The sequence below is a fragment of the Pectinophora gossypiella genome, chromosome 14 (genome assembly GCF_024362695.1).
Source record: "Pectinophora gossypiella chromosome 14, ilPecGoss1.1, whole genome shotgun sequence".
Taxonomy (NCBI): domain Eukaryota; kingdom Metazoa; phylum Arthropoda; class Insecta; order Lepidoptera; family Gelechiidae; genus Pectinophora; species Pectinophora gossypiella.
Genome location: NC_065417.1, coordinates 2,101,941 through 2,119,898, shown reverse-complemented (window position 1 = coordinate 2,119,898; position 17,958 = coordinate 2,101,941). Strand labels below are relative to the sequence as shown.

Sequence of the window (17,958 nt, the reverse complement as noted above, 5' to 3'; positions counted from 1 at the left end):
CCATGCTCTGTAGAAAATGTATAAACTAGCTTCTATTAAGTCTCACTTCTATTTTACAACATCAAGAAAACATACAATTTTATATGAGTTTCAAACATTTATTAACAAAACCGTTAGCCAGGTTATTAAAATATAAGACACATCCAAGAAGAATATACACGATTAAGATTCACACATTGTTCTGTCTCTGTCTAACACATAAAGAAAGAGAGAGAATGATTAACATTGTCAGTTATGTACGGTCACGAGTACTAATATGTATACACTTTACAACCGTGTCACATTAACTTTACTGACAAATTAAACCATAAGCCTCATTAAATGTCAAATATGATAGTGCGACAGGGTTCTAAGGTGGGTACATGATATTGCTCATGACTGTACTCATGAGTATAGGTCGGAAGTTTGGTGGCATATTTACCTAAACTTGATGGTAGTACTTATACAGAGTTATATGGACTGGCGTCGAGTTTCGGCAAATATTCTACAGAATCCAACCTCATGAGTGAGTAGGACAGCGAACGTTAGAATATTTGCTTTTCATGTTAGAAGGTTTTGCAGTGTTGCCATTTGAACATTCCTAAAACCCGTCGTTATTTCGTAGAAACTTCTCAAACGCTTTTATTAAAAAAATATGATTTAAATTAATTTTTGACTCCTTTTTGACTCCCGAAACCAAAGTCGGGAGTCAAAAAGATAATATTAATAAATTATCTTTTTGACTCCCGACTTTGGTTTCGGGACTGGCAACACTTATGGTCGTTGTGACATAACACCACAGCCAGGACACTTAATACAAAAAACCTCGTTTTACAGACATTGACGTTATCGTACACGCGCATCTGTGCCTGACGTCTGACGCCCATATCAAGACTAAAGTAAGACTGAGAGGGTGAGGTAAACTTAGCTCAACCGCTGGTGGAGAGTTGCCGTTCTATACGTAGTATTATTCCTTATTCTATGGTGATGGACTGGAATTGTCCGAATGTCCGACCACGGAATAGAATAAAATACGTGAAGTATGCTCCATACCCCCTCCGGTTGATTATGGAGAGGCTTTGTACCCAGAAGGACGTATATGGGTGGTATATTATTAGTTAAGAGTCTGGTAAAAAAAAATATCTCTGACCATAGAAAAAACATAAAATGTTCTACATAGAATGAAACGACAAGGTATTTAGGTAGAGGGCAATGCCTTGTAGAGTTGTGTATAATATACTTGCTTGTATATAGTGCGGGGGTCTATCATGTGGGGTCTAGAGTGGAGCTGAGAGACCGCAGTCGCTCTAGGCCGGCCAAGAGGTCTCTGGAATGGAAAAAATGAGATAAATTATACATTGGTAACAATTTCATAATAAATAAACCAATTCATTTGATTCCCAAATGGGTCGTGTACTAGGTTCAAGATAAATTATGAAATTATGATTACTAGATCTAGAACTAACAAAAACATTTCCTTTTTTCTATTTAACTTATTTATGAATTTTAATTAAAAAAAAAACGTTATAATAAATACGACTTTTTGAAACTTTTTCTATGTCGTCAGAGTGTGCTTTTTCAAACAAATTCTATGGTAAATTTGTGGTTTGACGTTTAGCAAATAGTAACTGATTTGACTAGTTGGAAACTAGCCTAATAACCTCAGGACTTTTTTAAAATCAAATTCAAAAATATCTTCATTCAGTAGGTAACATAGTTACACTTTGAATTCGTCATATTTTACATAACGAACGTCTCATCCGCCTAAAACTACTGCAGCTTCTCACAACCCATATAGCTGGGGTGAAGAATACGAATACTCTAAACCACGGAGTCATCTTACTTTTTCGGAGAATCTAGTGATTCAAGCCTGCATAGTACTTACCAAACAAAGGACAGTCTCACAAAGTGATTTTGACAATGTCCCCGTCGGGAATCGAACCCGGACCTTCAGATCGTGAGCCTAACGCTCTAACCACTAGACCACGGAGGCTGTCATACCTTTGACTTAATCTAACAGAAAGCTCGGTGTGATGTGGGTACTTAGTTCATCTTGCGATGAATGTACTTCTGACTACCCCAATTGGAAAGGAGTCTTACGCTTCTGTTATGTTACTGTGGCAGAACTGAACCAAAGTAGAGAACTTTAAAGGTTAATCGAATGCAGCTGGTAACCGCTCTAACCACGAAAGTGAAGTGAAGTAGGGCCCTATTGCGGGCAGAATAGAGAATAGATGATAGACCCATAGGATATGTATGTAGCATTAATAAGCACCCTGCCTATCTTGTGTGGCACTAGAAAAAAAAAGCGCTCTAACCGCTAGACCACAGTCACAGTCAGTCACAGACCAGCGCCATCTAGCGAAAACGGGGTGTAACAATTTAGCTAGCTGGCTACATATTTTGTCATAAAACAATAGAAACAAAATGGAGTAGAAAGAACGACGCCGTTTTATTTTCCCGCTCCTTATATTCATTATATTCAGCCAAATATATCCAAAGCGAGTACCTATTTCTTCAACCACGGAGGCTGTTAATAATAATAAGGGCGTACCTGAGCGAGGTCTCGGCGACGGACGTGGCGTGCCTCAGGTCGGTGGCCGCGTTGGTCTGCAGCCCGCGCAGGGAACGGACCTCCGCCTGCGACGCCGCCAGCTCCTCCTGCCAATACATACAATTTGAAATAACATCATTAACTGAAATTAAAACACATAATGAGACTCCAAATATCGGGAGTCTCATATCCCTGCTTTAAACGCGGTAAGAACCCGTTATTATGTGTTTTAATTATGATAATAACCGCGTAAACTTAAAACATCATTAACTGTGTTTCATACATCATTTTCTGTTAATTATAATTTGTATACATTTATTTATTTTATTTGGGTAACTTACAGTGATATACTTAAATAACAGAATTATACATTGTTTTGTTTTTTTAGTTGTTTTTTTTTTTGTTTTTTGTTTGTTGTATGTGCTTTAATTATAATAACAGAATTACTTAAAAATAGAACAGCCTTTGCAAGTTACCACAGACTACTTATTTATATTTGTTAGGTTATACTCTGAAGCTAAAGCGCGTTACCTAATTATAAGCCATACTATGTCTGTAACCTGTTGTGTATACTGTATACTTAATAAAAAAAGAATAAATAAATCAAGTCATATTAGAGTGTTAGAGTCATAGACAAAATACATCTCCATAATGTTATCCCGTTTTCACAGGGTCCGCTTACCATGCTTGAAGATTTGAAAGGTCCGCATAATAAGGTTTTCTATAGAAATAAAAATATTAAAAAATATGACGCACCTTTAATTTTTTGATTTCTTTTTTAAGTTTTGCCACAGTCGAATCCGTGTCTGTCGCTGTGGCCTGAAAAGATACACCGAATTGTTAATATCAACATAATACATAAACAGCCTATATATGTTCCACTGCTGGACACAGGTCTGCCTTCAATCAACCGAAGGGGGTACGGAGCATATTTTTTATTGCAATATATTTTTCTCTGGCAATACGACTTACTTACACCATGGACTTTGCCGAGGAGGCAAAGATCTTTAACTCATGTAAATAATTTCCTAGTTTGTCCAATACAGTCCCCTTTAACACCATCTCGAAGGGGTTTTATTTATCGGAGCCAACATCGCCTCCAACGTGGGTCCTCCTAATGTCTCGCTCAATGCCCCGTGAGGGCCCTTATTACCCCAGCAAGAGTATGGTCCGATCTGTGTATTACTCACGCTATCGGGCGCCGCGTCGTCGTCCCGGCGCGGGCGGCGGCGGCCGGCCTCCAGGCGCGCGGCCGCCGCCGCCCGCAGCGAGGACTCCGCGCTGCGCAGCGTCGACACCTCGTCCTCCAGCCGCGAGCGCCGGCTGCGCTCCGAGAACAGCTCCGACCTGACACGAGAATGCACCTCAGATAATTGAACTACTACACTATGGTGAAACAAATAAAAAACATACATACACAAACAGCCTATATATACGTCCCACTGCTGGGCATAGGCCTCCCCTCAATCAACCGGAAGGGGTATGGAGCATACTCCACCACGCTGCTCCAATGCGGGTTGGTGGAGGTGTTTTTACGGCTAATAGCCGGGACCAACGGCTTAACATGCCCTCCGAATCATGTTACTTTTTCGGACAATCAGGTGATTCAAGCCTGAAAAGTCCTTAAAAAGAACGAAATTATCTGGGCATGTCATTTCATCATATTATATCCATCTTAGGGATCTCCTACAACGAGTGGCTGCAAGCTGTCTTCTATTACTGTGCCCACCTCATTTGCGACTATGGCCGTTTAGTTTAAGTATTTGGACCCCCCTTGTCACGCCTTTTACCTTTCATGGTATATTTTTATCGAGGCTTGAGCAGCTCTTAAAATACAGCCTATGAGTTACCTAGTCCGTTCAAGCTCAGCCATGATGAGATGTAACTGCTGGTCGGGGTGGTCGGGCTCCGGCGACGTGCGGCCCGGGTGCACCGGCAGGAAGTCAGGCAGCCGCATCGCCTCTGCACCTGCAACCATTACACTCATAACAATTGGGCTGTGTACTACATAACATACATATACGTCCCACTGCTGGGCACAGGCCTCCCCTCAATCAACCCGAGGGGGGTAAGGAGCATACTCCACCACGCTGCTCCAATGCGGGTTGGTGGAGGTGTTTTTACGGCTAATAGCCGGGACCAACGGCTTAACGTGCCCTCCGAAGCACGGAATCATCTTACTTTTTCGGACAATCAGGTAATTCAAGCCTGAAAAGTCCTTACCAAACAAAGGACTGTCTCACAAAGTGATTTCGACAATGTCCCCGTCGGGAATCGAACCCGGACCTCCAGATCGTGAGCCTAACGCTCTTACCACTAGACGACAGAGGCTGTCAAGTTCAAGAAAATTATGAAATTCTGATTACTTATAAAGACCGTATCTTTATTTATAAAGACAGATCTGGGTGGTAAAAATGGCCACATTGAAGCAATTCATCTAAGAAAGCAATATTGCTATTTGAAATTTGCGCATATAAAAGTAAGTGTGCAATGAAAACAAATGTCAAATAGCAATATTGCTTTCTTGCTGAATTGCTTCGATGTGGCCATTTTAACCCCCTGAAACTAACGAAAAACATTGATTTTTCTTCTATTCAATTTATTTATGATTTTTACTTAAGAAAAATAATCCTACATTTTCAATATAGTATAGATTCTATACTCTAAGTATTCTATACAATAGAATATTGTGGAGGCTGATATCCGGAAACGGAAATGGCGATGGATTAATCATGTCCTTAGAAGACCTATGAAACACCCGTCCCGACGAGCTCTGACCTGGTGAGCGCGTGAAAAAGGGCGCGGCTTAAAGAGACCTGGCGACGCTCGGTTGGCCGCGAATTTAAAACTCTCGGCATGTCATGGGAGCAAGCTACAGGCTACAAAAGATCGCAAAGATTGGCAATCCGGAGGGTTAAAATGGCCACATCGCAACAATTCATCTAAGCAATTTGACATTTGCGCATATAAAAGTAAGTGCGCAATGCAAACAAATGTCAAATAGCAATATTGCTTTCTTAGATGAATTGCTTCAATGTGGCCATTTCTGTTGTTCGAACCCTACATCCCAGCAGGGGATAATAGGATTAGAAGAAGACAGGCATAGAATAAAGAGTTATATTACGTCACACTCGCACATGCGCGTTAAGCGGCAAATAGTAAGGCCGGGTTTCCACTGACGCGGAGATGGGCGGAGAAGAGCGGAGATGTCCGCATTTGACCAATCACAGCGTTCGAGGGAGCGAAAAACGAAGACGCTCTTCCTGCACATCTCCGCACAGCTCCGCGTCAATGGAAACGCAACCTAAGAATGACATTTATGTATAGAGTGTGATATACATGGTTTGTGTTAGATAACTATGTTATCTGTTCATGGCATTGTGGGTCAAAGTTGGCTATTCTGTAGCAAATGCCTGTTGACTCAAAGCCTTAAAAAAGAGAAAATTACACTTTGCACATACAAAATCACGCCTTTTCGCCAGGAAGATATGGCACTAAATTCATCCCCTCATCAGTTATCCATCATACATGTATTATAGCATTGATTAATTGATTGAGCATGCAGCTTATCAATATGAATACAGGTAAGCATGGTATAGGCCATGGATGTTATGGATATCAAATTTCGATTTAAGAATGATTATTAAAAATTCAATGAGAATTTTAATACATAAGTGAAGAAACATTTCATTCACAAAAGAATTTAACACTTAGTATTTTTAGTTACCAATGAATGAATCAATTATGAGTTTAAACACCTTTTGACCCAGTTTAAGAAATGGTGCAGTAAATCCATTGTTTTTTTATTTTTAAACTGCCTACTCATCAGGGTCCTGGCCTGATGCATTATTAAAGTTTTAAAAAGTAAAAGAATGAGCACATCAGCTGAATACATTAGTTTATAAATGTACTCCAAAACTCTATTTATATAACAATGAGTGATTTGCATCTGCATATTGCATATCTTGCTTTTCAGCTGGACTGGGAGGAAATGGAAAATGATAGAATGCATACACAGAAGATAACACAGGGTGTTAGTGACTTGATAACAAAAACTGAGGGGGATAATTCACACTTGATTCTGAGTTATCAGGTGGAATTTTCCATCAAAACTCATGCTTTTTTTGTGTTTTTTTAAATTATTTAAATTTTATAATTTTGCGATGGAAAATTCCACTTGACATAACTCAGAATAATGAGCTGAATCATCCCCCTCAGTATTTATTACAATGTCACTAACACCAAGTATAATAAACAAGCACATACTGATGATGCTTGTAATCCTTGTCTTATGTTCCCTTGTCCATTATTTTTAATAGTATGTGCATTTCAGCATTCTTGGCTGTAAAAGGTAATGCTGAAAAATCAAAACTCAGTCTACCAATTAAAAAAATAATTACTATAGGATAAAATCTCACCTGCATTTGTAGGCAGATCCAACGGGAAGTTATTTCTGGGAGACATGTTCCTCCGGTCTGCGGGGTTCACAGACTCTGTGAGGTCGAGGCTGAGGTGTGCCGGAGGGTCCATGGATGGGCCCGCGGCCTCCGCGCCCGCCGGCAGGTCCAGCGGGATGTTCCGCTCCTCTCCCGCGAAACCACTCGACGATGACGCCGCACCCATGTACGCTTCATAGTCATATCCTCTATTGCCTCCATATCTATCACTATTATTACGCCTCCCCACCGAACACGATCCCACATTATAATTAGTATTAAAGGTAAAGTCCGGCAAATTGTCCAAATCAACTGATATAGGTCCATTAGAGTTCAAATATGCCTGCTCCACTAGAATATGGTCCTGAACGAAATCTGGGAGAGACGGCATGCCGAGCGGCTCCGATGCCAAGTTTGGCCTATGATAAAACGGCACATCAGAACTGTCCGCATACAGATTATGCTTAGACTCGCTATTGTCCACTACACTAAACGGTATCTCTACTGAACTACTCGAAGACGTGTTATCACTTATACGGTGGCTGCTGCCCTCGTTACTTTTTTCTTTGGCTTGAGACTCGCCCGAGACGCCGGCGCGGGCTCGCTCCCGCCTCGACTCCGTGTGAATGTCTAGTTTCGTGGGCGAATGTTGAACTGTGTTCGCGTAAACTTTGGGCCGAGCCCCCGTGTTTTCGTACGTTGAGTTGCCAGGTAACGACAGGTCCCGCTTCAAGAAATGCCGGAACGAAAACGGGTTCTCATCCTTCCGCGTGGCGCCAGTTGATTCTGAAACAAAAAGACGCCGGTCCCCAGGAATGTCTTTATATTTAGCGGACAAAAAACAACTTCGTAAAACACTCACTGGACGTTGAACATTTTGGCTCGCTAGGCGACGTGTCGCCGTTTTCGTTGCTATTATACTTTGCCTCTTCGATGCCTAGGTCTGGTTTCGTCGTATTCTGCTCATTGTCTTGCGAGGGACCTTCATTATTTGAATTTTGAGACGATTTTTTATTCGAAACACCATCTTCGTCCTCCGCCATGATAATGAAAAATGACAGTTCAGTGTCGCGTTCAGAAATCAGTGCGAATTCGTTTAGAAATTATTAATATTATAGCAAAACAAAATATAACAACAATCTTTGTTTAGAACATTAGGTTTAGAAGCAGCAGCGATGATAGTTATTGAAATCCATTGACGTATAATATGTTATTAGTTATTAGAATGAAAAATTAATCAGATTAAAAAAATCTTTCACCGTTAACCGTAAGGAGCCAGCCATATCTACGAAACGATATTACCGCCATCAAAGACCGCCATCTATTAACCTCGTTCACCAACCGATTACAATATAATTGAATTAAATGTTATCTAATTTTCTAATATTTCACAAATTTCACTTAATAGTTATGTTACGTACTATTTTTATAATTATTAGGTTATCACAACAAAGTAGGATGGTCGAACTCCCATCACAGTTCAAATCACCAGAAGAAGCTTTTCCTAGGTGGTGTAGGCGCACTTTCCTATATGGTCAATACTCTACTAAACTTATTACAGTGTAGGCGTGTCTAGTACGGTAAACTGCAATCTCGTTATTAGAGTTTTAACATAGTATCAAAATCCGAAATCCTCGAACAAGTAGGCAGATATAGGTGTATAGTATATTCACCAACTCCTACTCGTTATAGTTCATATCACGTGGTTTCCAAGATGTGCCCGTTTAATGAATGTATAGCTGAGGGGGAGCAGGTGTGCAGTTCTCAAATTAAGCTCAAATCAAAAACAACTATAAGATATTTAAGGATCTATTCCTAATTAATCTGGAAAAGGGGTATTAAAATAAAACAGTTTTGTAGATAACCACAGTTTATTGCAATAATTTACTTACGACTCTATTACAGTAAAAATAACGAGATAATAAACTTAAAAGTGAACAAATATAATTTGTTTACCTATGAAATAAGGAATGTATATCTATGTATAATAATACTATAAAAGTCAGATCCTAATATTTCGCGTTTGAATATCATCACTCGAAAGGCAACATTATGTGAGCGCCAATAGGCCACAAAAAGACGTACGAAGTAACTTTTTATCCCTTTATCGAATTTGATGATCATGATTGCAAAGCATGGAATTGAAAATTTGTCACATCCCCCGATATAATTCGCGTCGCGTTGTCGTGTAGCGAGGGCAGTGACGATATCTAATCGATCATACAATTTAAAAATTATAAATTGCCCTGTATTACTTTTTAAAATAATATAGTCTGGCGTTTGACCACAATCCCACCAGGGGCCTGTTTAATAAAACTTACAATTGTAAATTACAATTACAATTTGATGTACATTGCGGAGTGTGTGATTACGAATATTTTGCAGTTTCATATTAGCTACGTAATGAACACCAAATTGTAGTTGTAATTTACAATTGTAAGTTTTATTAAACAGGCCCCTGGTAAGTGACGACGTGTAGATAACATTTGATTTAAATATAGTTTATTGTAAGATAGTTCTTTGGATGTTCAGTACAACTCTTTTAGGGTTGAACTAAATCTGGTCGCACCGCATCGCACTTTGCTATGCTTCTTTCTATCCTTTTGTGTCAACCAAAATTGACATTTGCTAGAATCATTTTAAACACATACATAAACTCACGCCTATTTCCCACCGGGGTAAGCAGATACTATGGAATTCCATTTGCTTCGATTCTGATACACTTCTCCACATTCATCAATCGCTTTATACATGTGTATGACACGATTGTGCGCACGATCGCGATACGATGTCTCGTCACTCGTGGTCGGGCCCCGTGTCGTGTGAGTAGAGGTGGTCCCAGTGTGCGACGCACTGCAGGAAGTACTTGTGTGCGGCTGCGCTGAACCGGCGCTTGTACTCGGCCGGGGACACCACGGTGGGCTGCCCCGAGCCCAGGTTCTTCTTCACCAGGTGCTCCAGCTTCTTGTCCCATGTGAAGGTTCGGATATAATCTGGATTTGGGAGAGTTTAATTAATGCGACAGTTTTACTTTCTCACACCAACCCGCAGTAGAGTCGAGTGGAGTATTTTCATACCGATTTAAAAAAGAGGAGGTTCTAAATTTTTCAGGATCTTTCTTTATTGTAAATTCCACTTGATACTAACTCAGAGTCATGCGCTGAATCACCCCCCTCCGTATTCGTTAGGGTGTCACGAACCCCTCATAACGAAAACGGAGGGGGATGATTCAGACTATGATTGTGAGTTAATTTGTTTTCTTATCATACTTTTTAATCGACTTCAAAAAAAAAGATAAATTCTCAATTCTTCGGGATCTTTTTCTATTTTGTGACGGTAAATTTCACTTGATATTAACTCAATCATCCCTTCAGTATTCGTTACGATGTCACGAACCCCCTCACTCACCTATGACCCCCAGCACGAGCGTGTGCCCGTCTATGCCGAGCAGCAGGGAGTAGTCCATGACGCAGTGCGCGGCGAGGAAGTCGGTGTCCCGCTCGATGCAGCGCCACAGCACGCTGCCCGTGTGGGACTGCACGTACAGGGGGGTCTCCCACCGCACTGGGGGGACAAACGTGGATTACTACTGTAGCAGAGTACAAACTCTGCACATACTGGCCTTTTGTTCGGACCATCATCATTTTAAATTACGAAATTCTCATTCCATTCCATTCGCATTTCCTTTCATTTTACTCACTTTTGACTCACTGCATCCCCGACCTTCATTAAAACAACAAGTATATTATACTGTTTAGGGCCGTGCCCTCTAATTCCTAAGTCTTGATTCTTTTGTGAAGTGTGTAATATTGTGAACCATGTATATTCCTATCCTGTTTGTGAAGTGTTTTTAATAAACTATATTTTTTCGTTACGATGTCACTAACACCCTGTATATATTCCTGCTTGCTGTTGCTTCTAATTTATCATCGTCATCACCAATCATTCCCCTACTCTGCCGGCACGTCGGGATACCATATCCTCACCTCTCAGCGTGCCGCACTACCATCATCACTAATTACCCACCTCCGTGGTCCAGTGGTTGAGCGTTGGGCTCACGATCCCGAGGACCCGGGTTCGATTCCGTTTGTGGTCCCTACGTCAGCAATGGCGGCTTGTCATAGGATTGAGCATACCTGGTCTTCTTATACCACGTGCGGTATAAACCGACAGAATTGAGTTGATAGTACACGCCAAACAGGTGGCATACCAGCGAGATACCTATTTGTTTCATCCGGGTTATTGTTTCATTCAGTCAGTCACATTCATTCAGCGAACATGCAATGAAAGGCAGAATGTTACGATTCACGAATCTGCTAGCATCATTAAGAAGCCTCTTCTCTTCTTCTATCGTGTGGGTTGTGAGGTGGATTACCAACCCCATCAACCCTGGTGTCAGGGTTACTATTGAGCCGCAAAAGGCACCTGACATGGCTTATGTAACGATTACTCACTTACATCAGTAAGTAGTAACCGGGACCAATGGCTTAACGTGCCTTCCGAAGCACGGATCATCTTACTTTCGGACAATCAGGTGATCAGCCTGTAATGTTCTAACCAAGCTAAGGATCACAAAGTGATTTTTGTGATATGCCCCCACCGGGATTCGAACCCGGAACCCGCGGATCGTGAGCCCTACGCTCAACCACTGGACCACAGAGGCAGAAGGTTGGTCATCAACCTTATATCCCATTTAAGAGGTATTGCTCACATTGCAGCAGGTTTTCATCCATGAGCACAGCCAGCGGCTGCGTGTCGGCGGTGAGGCGGTGCCTGCTGGAGCCCTTGAGGTCGAACCGCTTCACCGAGCTGTCGCAGCCGTACCAGATGTTCTCCATCACCAGCACGCCGTTGCCCGCGCCGCCTACGCTGTACACGCCGAGGATCCGAGCTGCAACAGGCGAGAGGACATTGAGATCTTTTTTACGAAACGTATTTTATTTTTGACGTGACTGTAACGGACTTATTGCTCGGCGGCTCGTATATACGGCTTGAGTAAAACGAAATATTTAATAAGAGAAAAGCCAAAATATAATGTAAAATATAACAAACAGCAAGGGGGCACCGCTGATGAGTGTAGTTAAGTTTAGTAAGTTAAGACAAGTGTGTGTAGTATAAGTCAATTTATAGTATTTTAGTGGGTGGAGGGTAGTTGTTGTAAATGCTGGTCATCATCACCAGCCCATTAACGTCCCCACTGCAGGGGCACGGGCCTTCCCTATGGATGGATAGGGAGATCGGGCCTTAAACCACCACGCGGGCCCAGTGCGGATTGATGGTTATTAACGACTGCTAATGCAACCGGGACCAACGGCTTAACGTGCCTTCCGAAGCACGGAGGAGCTCGAGATGGAAACTTTTTTTTTTGTGGTCACCCATCCTATGACCGGCCTTTGCGAAAGTTGCTTAACTTCAACAATCGCAGACCGAGCGCATTTACCGCTGCGCCACCGAGCTCCTCAAAATGCTGGTACTTAAACAAAATTAAGGAATGAGCGCGACGCCAACAAACTACGGTTGTAGTTTGGCGATAGTATTAAAGTGTATGTATGTAGTCTTGTTTATAAATAAATTAAAAAAAAGGAAGTCAACAAGAACAAAAAACGTGCCAAAAAATAAAACAAAAATGTCAGTCCATAACAGGCCGGAGACCAGCCAGGCGCTGTCCAACTAAAGAGTTCGCGACAGTGACCTATTTTAGATTTGCTGCAAATAGCATTCATTTCTTGGCCGAACAAATGGGGAACGCTGAGGGCTTACCCGGGACAAAATTCAAGACAACAGGCCTGAGGGTGCCCAGTTGGCGCGAACCTCGGCTCAGGGCGTCGTCTCAGAGGATTTCCGTGGTAGCCCAGTTGGTAGAACGCTTGCCTCTCACTTTGGCAGGTTAGAATCCAGCACAGGCCTAAACCAATGATTGTCGAATTTGTTTTCGAATTCATATTTGGATCATAAATGATTATCACGTGCTCAGCGGTGAAGGAAGACATCGTGGGAAGCCCACGTTCCCGAGAAATGCATTTTCGGAGCTGTGTGACCAAACCTGTATTGGGCCGGTTTTCCGTTCGCGGGTTGGAAGATCAGACAGGCAGTCGCTTCTGTAAAAAACCGGACCTGTCAAATCTTCAGGTTAGGTATGCGGACCCTGTGAAAACCGGGATAATGCTAGGGGGATGATGATAACCGACCCTAGTGGGTTGATAGCGATAAGCGCTGAATGGGGGAAGTCGTTAGAAATTTTGAGGTTCGTAAGTGACGTTACCACTTACCCAGTAAACTAGGTTGTTTGTTCTGGTGACAAGTGGTGACGTAGTTGAAGTAATGCGGCGCGAACTCCAGGAACTGCTGCCACTCAGGCTTCGTCATCTCTTTCAGCACGTATCTATCATCTGTCATAAATCAAATCAAATCAATTTATTTGCGAGAACACATAAAATACAAAAAAAAAATTCAAATAACAATGTTGTGATGTGTTCGGCCTGCATGCATGCCGTACAAATACATAAATTAAAAAAAAATAAATAAAGAAATAATTGGAGAAACTTTATTTATTGTGACAAATAAAATACTTAAACCTAGATTTCACTGACATATTATAATCAAACCTATAAAGTAAAAACGTACGTCGCATTGGATTTGCTGCCGCCAAAGGATGTTTTTGGTTTTGATGGGCGGGGTTTGGGTTGCTCTTAACATAGTTTATGTATACTTATATTATTTATTTTATTTTGCACTGTCTATACCGCGGTTGCCTGGAAGAGATTGCTACCAGGCCGCCCTATTGTACTATCTAACTGATTACAATTACAAAATACTTTATTTTAGATATTTACAATTGTTTATTGTTAATATTTATTTTAAGTGCAATAAAGAGTTTTTGTATTGTATTGTATTGTACCGAACAGAGCATAGTACCCCGCTAGCCACAAGTTGATGGTGTGACTAGGGATCGACGATAGATAAAATCTTTATGTAGGTATAGGACGTTACATTAACTAAAAAGGGTACTAGCTCGGCTGATGTCGTATCGACCCACATGGAGGCAATACGACGCCGATTGTCAGCCAGACCCTTAAAAAAATAATCTCTCTCTCTCTTTATTTAAGAGCTGCGCTCTTGTCAGTGAAGTAATCGCAATTCCTCTCTTCTTCCCGCCAAAACCTTCACCTCCTGATACGACACGATCTTCTCTTTTATTTGTTTCATAAATGTTCTCCTAGGTCTACCCCTTTCTCTCTTCCCTTCAATTTTTCCTTCTATGATGTTTGTCATAAATGAATCGTGTCGTATCAGGTGGCCAATCATATTTCCTTTATTTTAAAAAAATAATACAAAAAACTTAAACTAATAAAAACTAAACATTTTCTTTATGTTTTATTGCCTTCTTTCTAGTCTAGCTGTGCCGTAATTGTTACCTTTAGTTTTACAAAAGGTGGAGCCGGACTTCCCTCCCTTGGCGGCCCACGGGACGCAATACGCCAGCGATCTGATGAAGCCTTCTTCCACGTCGCACAGAGTTTTACCTGGAAGAAACATAATATAGCATCACGCCTGTCCTTGAAGGGGTAGCCGTGTATAGTATACTATACAGGGTGTTAGTGACATCGTAGCGAATACTGATAAATATACAATATTCCAAGAGAATCTAAAAGTAATATTAGTACTCAATATTATAGATGGCGATAGAATTTCGCATGGACAGGAGGAGGACGCGGCGGTGTAAAGGTTAATACGCTCGTCCCTTGACAAAAGCTGCGGGTTCAAATCCCGTCCGAGTCAGATTTTTCCGATTTAAATTTTCTCTTTCCAAGAGAAAGCTGTCCATACATAAATAGCCTATATATGTCCCACTGCTGGGCACAGGCCTCCCCTCAATCAACCGCAGGGGGTATGGAGCATACTCCACCACGCTGGCCCAATGCGGGTTGGTGGAGTATGCTCGGGACCAACAGCTTAACGTGCCCTCCGAAGCACGGAATCATCTTTCTTTTTCGGACGATCAGGTGATACAAGCCTGAAAAGTCCTTACCAAACAAAGGACAGTCTCACAAAGTGATTTCGACAATGTCCCCATCGGGAATCGAACCCGGACCTCCAGATCGTGAGGCTAACGCTATAACCACTAGACTACGGAGGATGTTAAGAAAGCTGTCCACTCACCGTCTTTCTCTCGGTCGTCGCAGCAGCACTTGTCCCCGGCGCCGCCCGTAGCGCGACTCGCGAACTCGTCGGTGATATGCGGGTTGCCGTCCAGGGGCGCTATCAGCATGTGCCGCAGCTTCTGGAACTGCGCCGCGTAGTATACTCGGCAGACCAGGCCGTCCTGGAGAAGACAATCCATAAATTCTACTCGTTTATTTATTCCTTAGGTTACATTTACATATTCTCTAAACTAATTAAATCTTATTATACAGTGTTAGTAGCAGTGCTAGTAGCTTATTAGCATGTAGCCTCCACCAACCCGTATTAGAGCAGCGTGGTGGAGTATGCTCCATATCCCCTCCGGTTGATTGAGGCAGTGGGACGTATGTAGGTATAGGCTGTTTATGTATACAGTGTTAGTGACATCTTAACGAAAATTTTAAGCGCTGATTCAGACCATAATTCTGAGTGCATATCAATTCCATCGCAAGTATGGAACTGAAAATACAAAATTGAAAAAACACAAAAATTTTCATGAGTTTTCCGACAGGAAGTTCCATTTGATATCAGATATGATGCTGCATGGTCTGAATCTTCCCTCTCAGTATTCGTTACGATGTCAATTACACCCTGTACAAGTATGTACAGGTAGCTATACAAGTACGTACGGTCACGAACATTAATATGTATACACTTTGGTAGCATGTCACATTAACTTTCGTCTTTTTAACTTTATTAACGTCCTAAAGTGGGTACATTATACTTTTATATACATTATACTTTTGAAAACTTAATATATGTAAAAAAACATATAGGATTATTTGCAAAAAATAGCGATCGGCACATTGTTAATACCAGGAATAAAAATAAACTTGCTTTACAAGTCAGTCGTTTACATAAGATTACTAAATCTTTTAAGGGGCAATGTATACGTTTTTACAATAAGATTCCCATTGACATTCAGAATTTGCCTTTCAACTGTTTTAAGACAGTAGTTAAACAAAAACTTTACAAAAAAGGTTATTATAAAGTTAGTGATTATTTAGAAGATATGAATGCATGGGATTAACTGTCTGAGAACTGATATTAGGCAGCTAAATTACTCAATTGTATACCAATATTTTATGTTTACTTTTATTTTTTTAAAGAACGTCTAGGGCCCTGTGCCGAGGTTTTTCTTGCAGCTTCTTTTCCCCAGCTATACAGGTTGTGAGAAGCTGCAGTAGTTTTAGGCGGATGAGACGTTCGTTATGTAAAATTGACGATTCAAAGTGTAACTATGTTACCTACTGAATAAAGATATTTTTGAATTATATTGCTCATGACTGTACGTACGGATGTTAGTTAGACATACAGGATACCACAATATAGTTCTGATGTAAAAAAAAAACACAGGATAATTTATAATCATCTCCCTAGCATTATTCTGTTTTTCACAGGGTCCGCTTTTCTAACCTGAAGATTTGACAGGTCTGGTTTGTGACAGAAGCGACTACCTGTCCCTTCCAACCAGCAAGGTAAAGCCAGCCCAATACAGGTTAGATCCCATACCAGATTATCATTTTTGTATGTCCCCCCCCTCACCTTGAGCAGCAGCTCGATGTGCGTCTGCTTGTGCCTGTCGTCGTCGGCGTCGTGGCGGCGCTGCGCCCGCGTGTACGTGACGGAAGCCAGCGTGGCCGCGATCACCGACCCGATCTCGCCCGCCAGCACCAGCACCGGGAGTAGCCCCGACGAGATTATCATGCCGCTCTGGAACGAACATAAACTCACAACTATATCCCAATTTAGGTAGTCAGAGGTACAGTCATGAGCAATAACATGTACCCACCTTTAGACATTTATTTAGACTTACGCTTTAAGGGGCTCGGAGGAGGAGCTCGGTGGCGCAGCGGTAAACGCGCTCGGTCTGCGATTGTTGAAGTTAAGCAACTGTCACAAAGGCCGGTCATAGGATGGGTGACCACAAAAAAAAATAGTTTTCACCTCGAGCTCCTCCGTGCTTCGGAAGGCACGTTAAGCCGTTGGTCCCGGCTGCATTAGCAGTTAATAACCATCAATCCGCACTGGGCCCGCGTGATGGTTTAAGGCCCAATCTCCCTATCCATCCATAGGGAAGGCCCGTGCCCCAGCAGTGGGGACGTTACTGGGCTAATGATGACTCGTGACCGTACATCCAAGATGAACATTAAGTACCCACACCTCACCGAGCCCTATTAGACCAACGAAGGAAGGAAACAAGTATTTGCCTTGATCACATCATCACTAATTCCAGAACCACGGTATCGGTGTAGGATTCTCCATGCTACTTTTTAAGGAAAAATAGGGCAGTGGTTTCTCTCTTGCTTTTTCGATATAGTTCAGAAATTTCGCATGGATAGGATGAGGATCCGGTGGTTTAACGGTTAACAAGCTCGTCCCGGCTTAACAAGACCTGCGGGTTGAAGTCCCGTCCGACTCAGATGTTTTCTATGAAATTTTCTCTTTCTGAGTTTCCCTAAGCATGGGTGAATGCTATACAACAGAAATCATTAACAAGTATTTGGTTGAGATTGTAAAGTGTCTACAGATGTCAGATGACGCGATTTCTCACGCATTCCGAACAGCAGCGATGGCCATCATACTCATAAAGTCAAAACTTTCTTCTTCTTCTTCTTCTATCTTGTGACTTGTGAAGTACCAACCTTATCAACTCTGGTGTCAGGGTTACTATTGCGCCGCCAAAGGCCCCTGACATGGTTCATGTAACGACTACTTACATACATCACTAAGTAGTAACCGGGACCAACGGCGTAACTTGACTTCCGAAGCAAGGATCATCTTACTTTCGGACAATCAGGTGATCAG

The 17,958-nt window shown here is 41.8% G+C and overlaps 2 protein-coding genes and 1 long non-coding RNA gene across 3 annotated transcripts in view; 1 reads left to right on the top strand and 2 right to left on the bottom strand.

The window, feature by feature from the left end:
- LOC126372600 (uncharacterized) overlaps positions 1–17,958 on the top strand; it is a 209,997-nt gene that overhangs the window by 132,134 nt on the left and 59,905 nt on the right. The gene's annotated exons all lie outside the window — the stretch shown is intronic.
- Positions 716–8,018, bottom strand: LOC126372486 (uncharacterized). Its single transcript, XM_050018283.1, has 7 exons — positions 7,832–8,018; positions 6,952–7,755; positions 4,384–4,501; positions 3,724–3,880; positions 3,290–3,352; positions 2,534–2,640; positions 716–1,306 (listed from the first exon to the last, which is right to left on the bottom strand). The coding sequence occupies exons 1-7, from the start codon at positions 8,010–8,012 to the stop codon at positions 1,246–1,248; spliced, it is 1,491 nt and encodes a 496-aa protein (XP_049874240.1). The 5' UTR covers positions 8,013–8,018; the 3' UTR covers positions 716–1,245.
- LOC126372582 (putative 1-phosphatidylinositol 3-phosphate 5-kinase) overlaps positions 8,845–17,958 on the bottom strand; it is a 30,690-nt gene continuing 21,576 nt past the window's right edge. The window contains exons 25-31 of the mRNA XM_050018412.1: positions 16,696–16,863; positions 15,130–15,292; positions 14,385–14,492; positions 13,239–13,358; positions 11,681–11,860; positions 10,378–10,533; positions 8,845–9,962 (exon numbers count right to left, since the gene is read on the bottom strand). Coding sequence (XP_049874369.1) covers positions 9,766–9,962; positions 10,378–10,533; positions 11,681–11,860; positions 13,239–13,358; positions 14,385–14,492; positions 15,130–15,292; positions 16,696–16,863 — 1,092 coding nt within the window. The 3' untranslated portion in view covers positions 8,845–9,765. The remainder of the gene's footprint in view (positions 9,963–10,377; positions 10,534–11,680; positions 11,861–13,238; positions 13,359–14,384; positions 14,493–15,129; positions 15,293–16,695; positions 16,864–17,958) is intronic.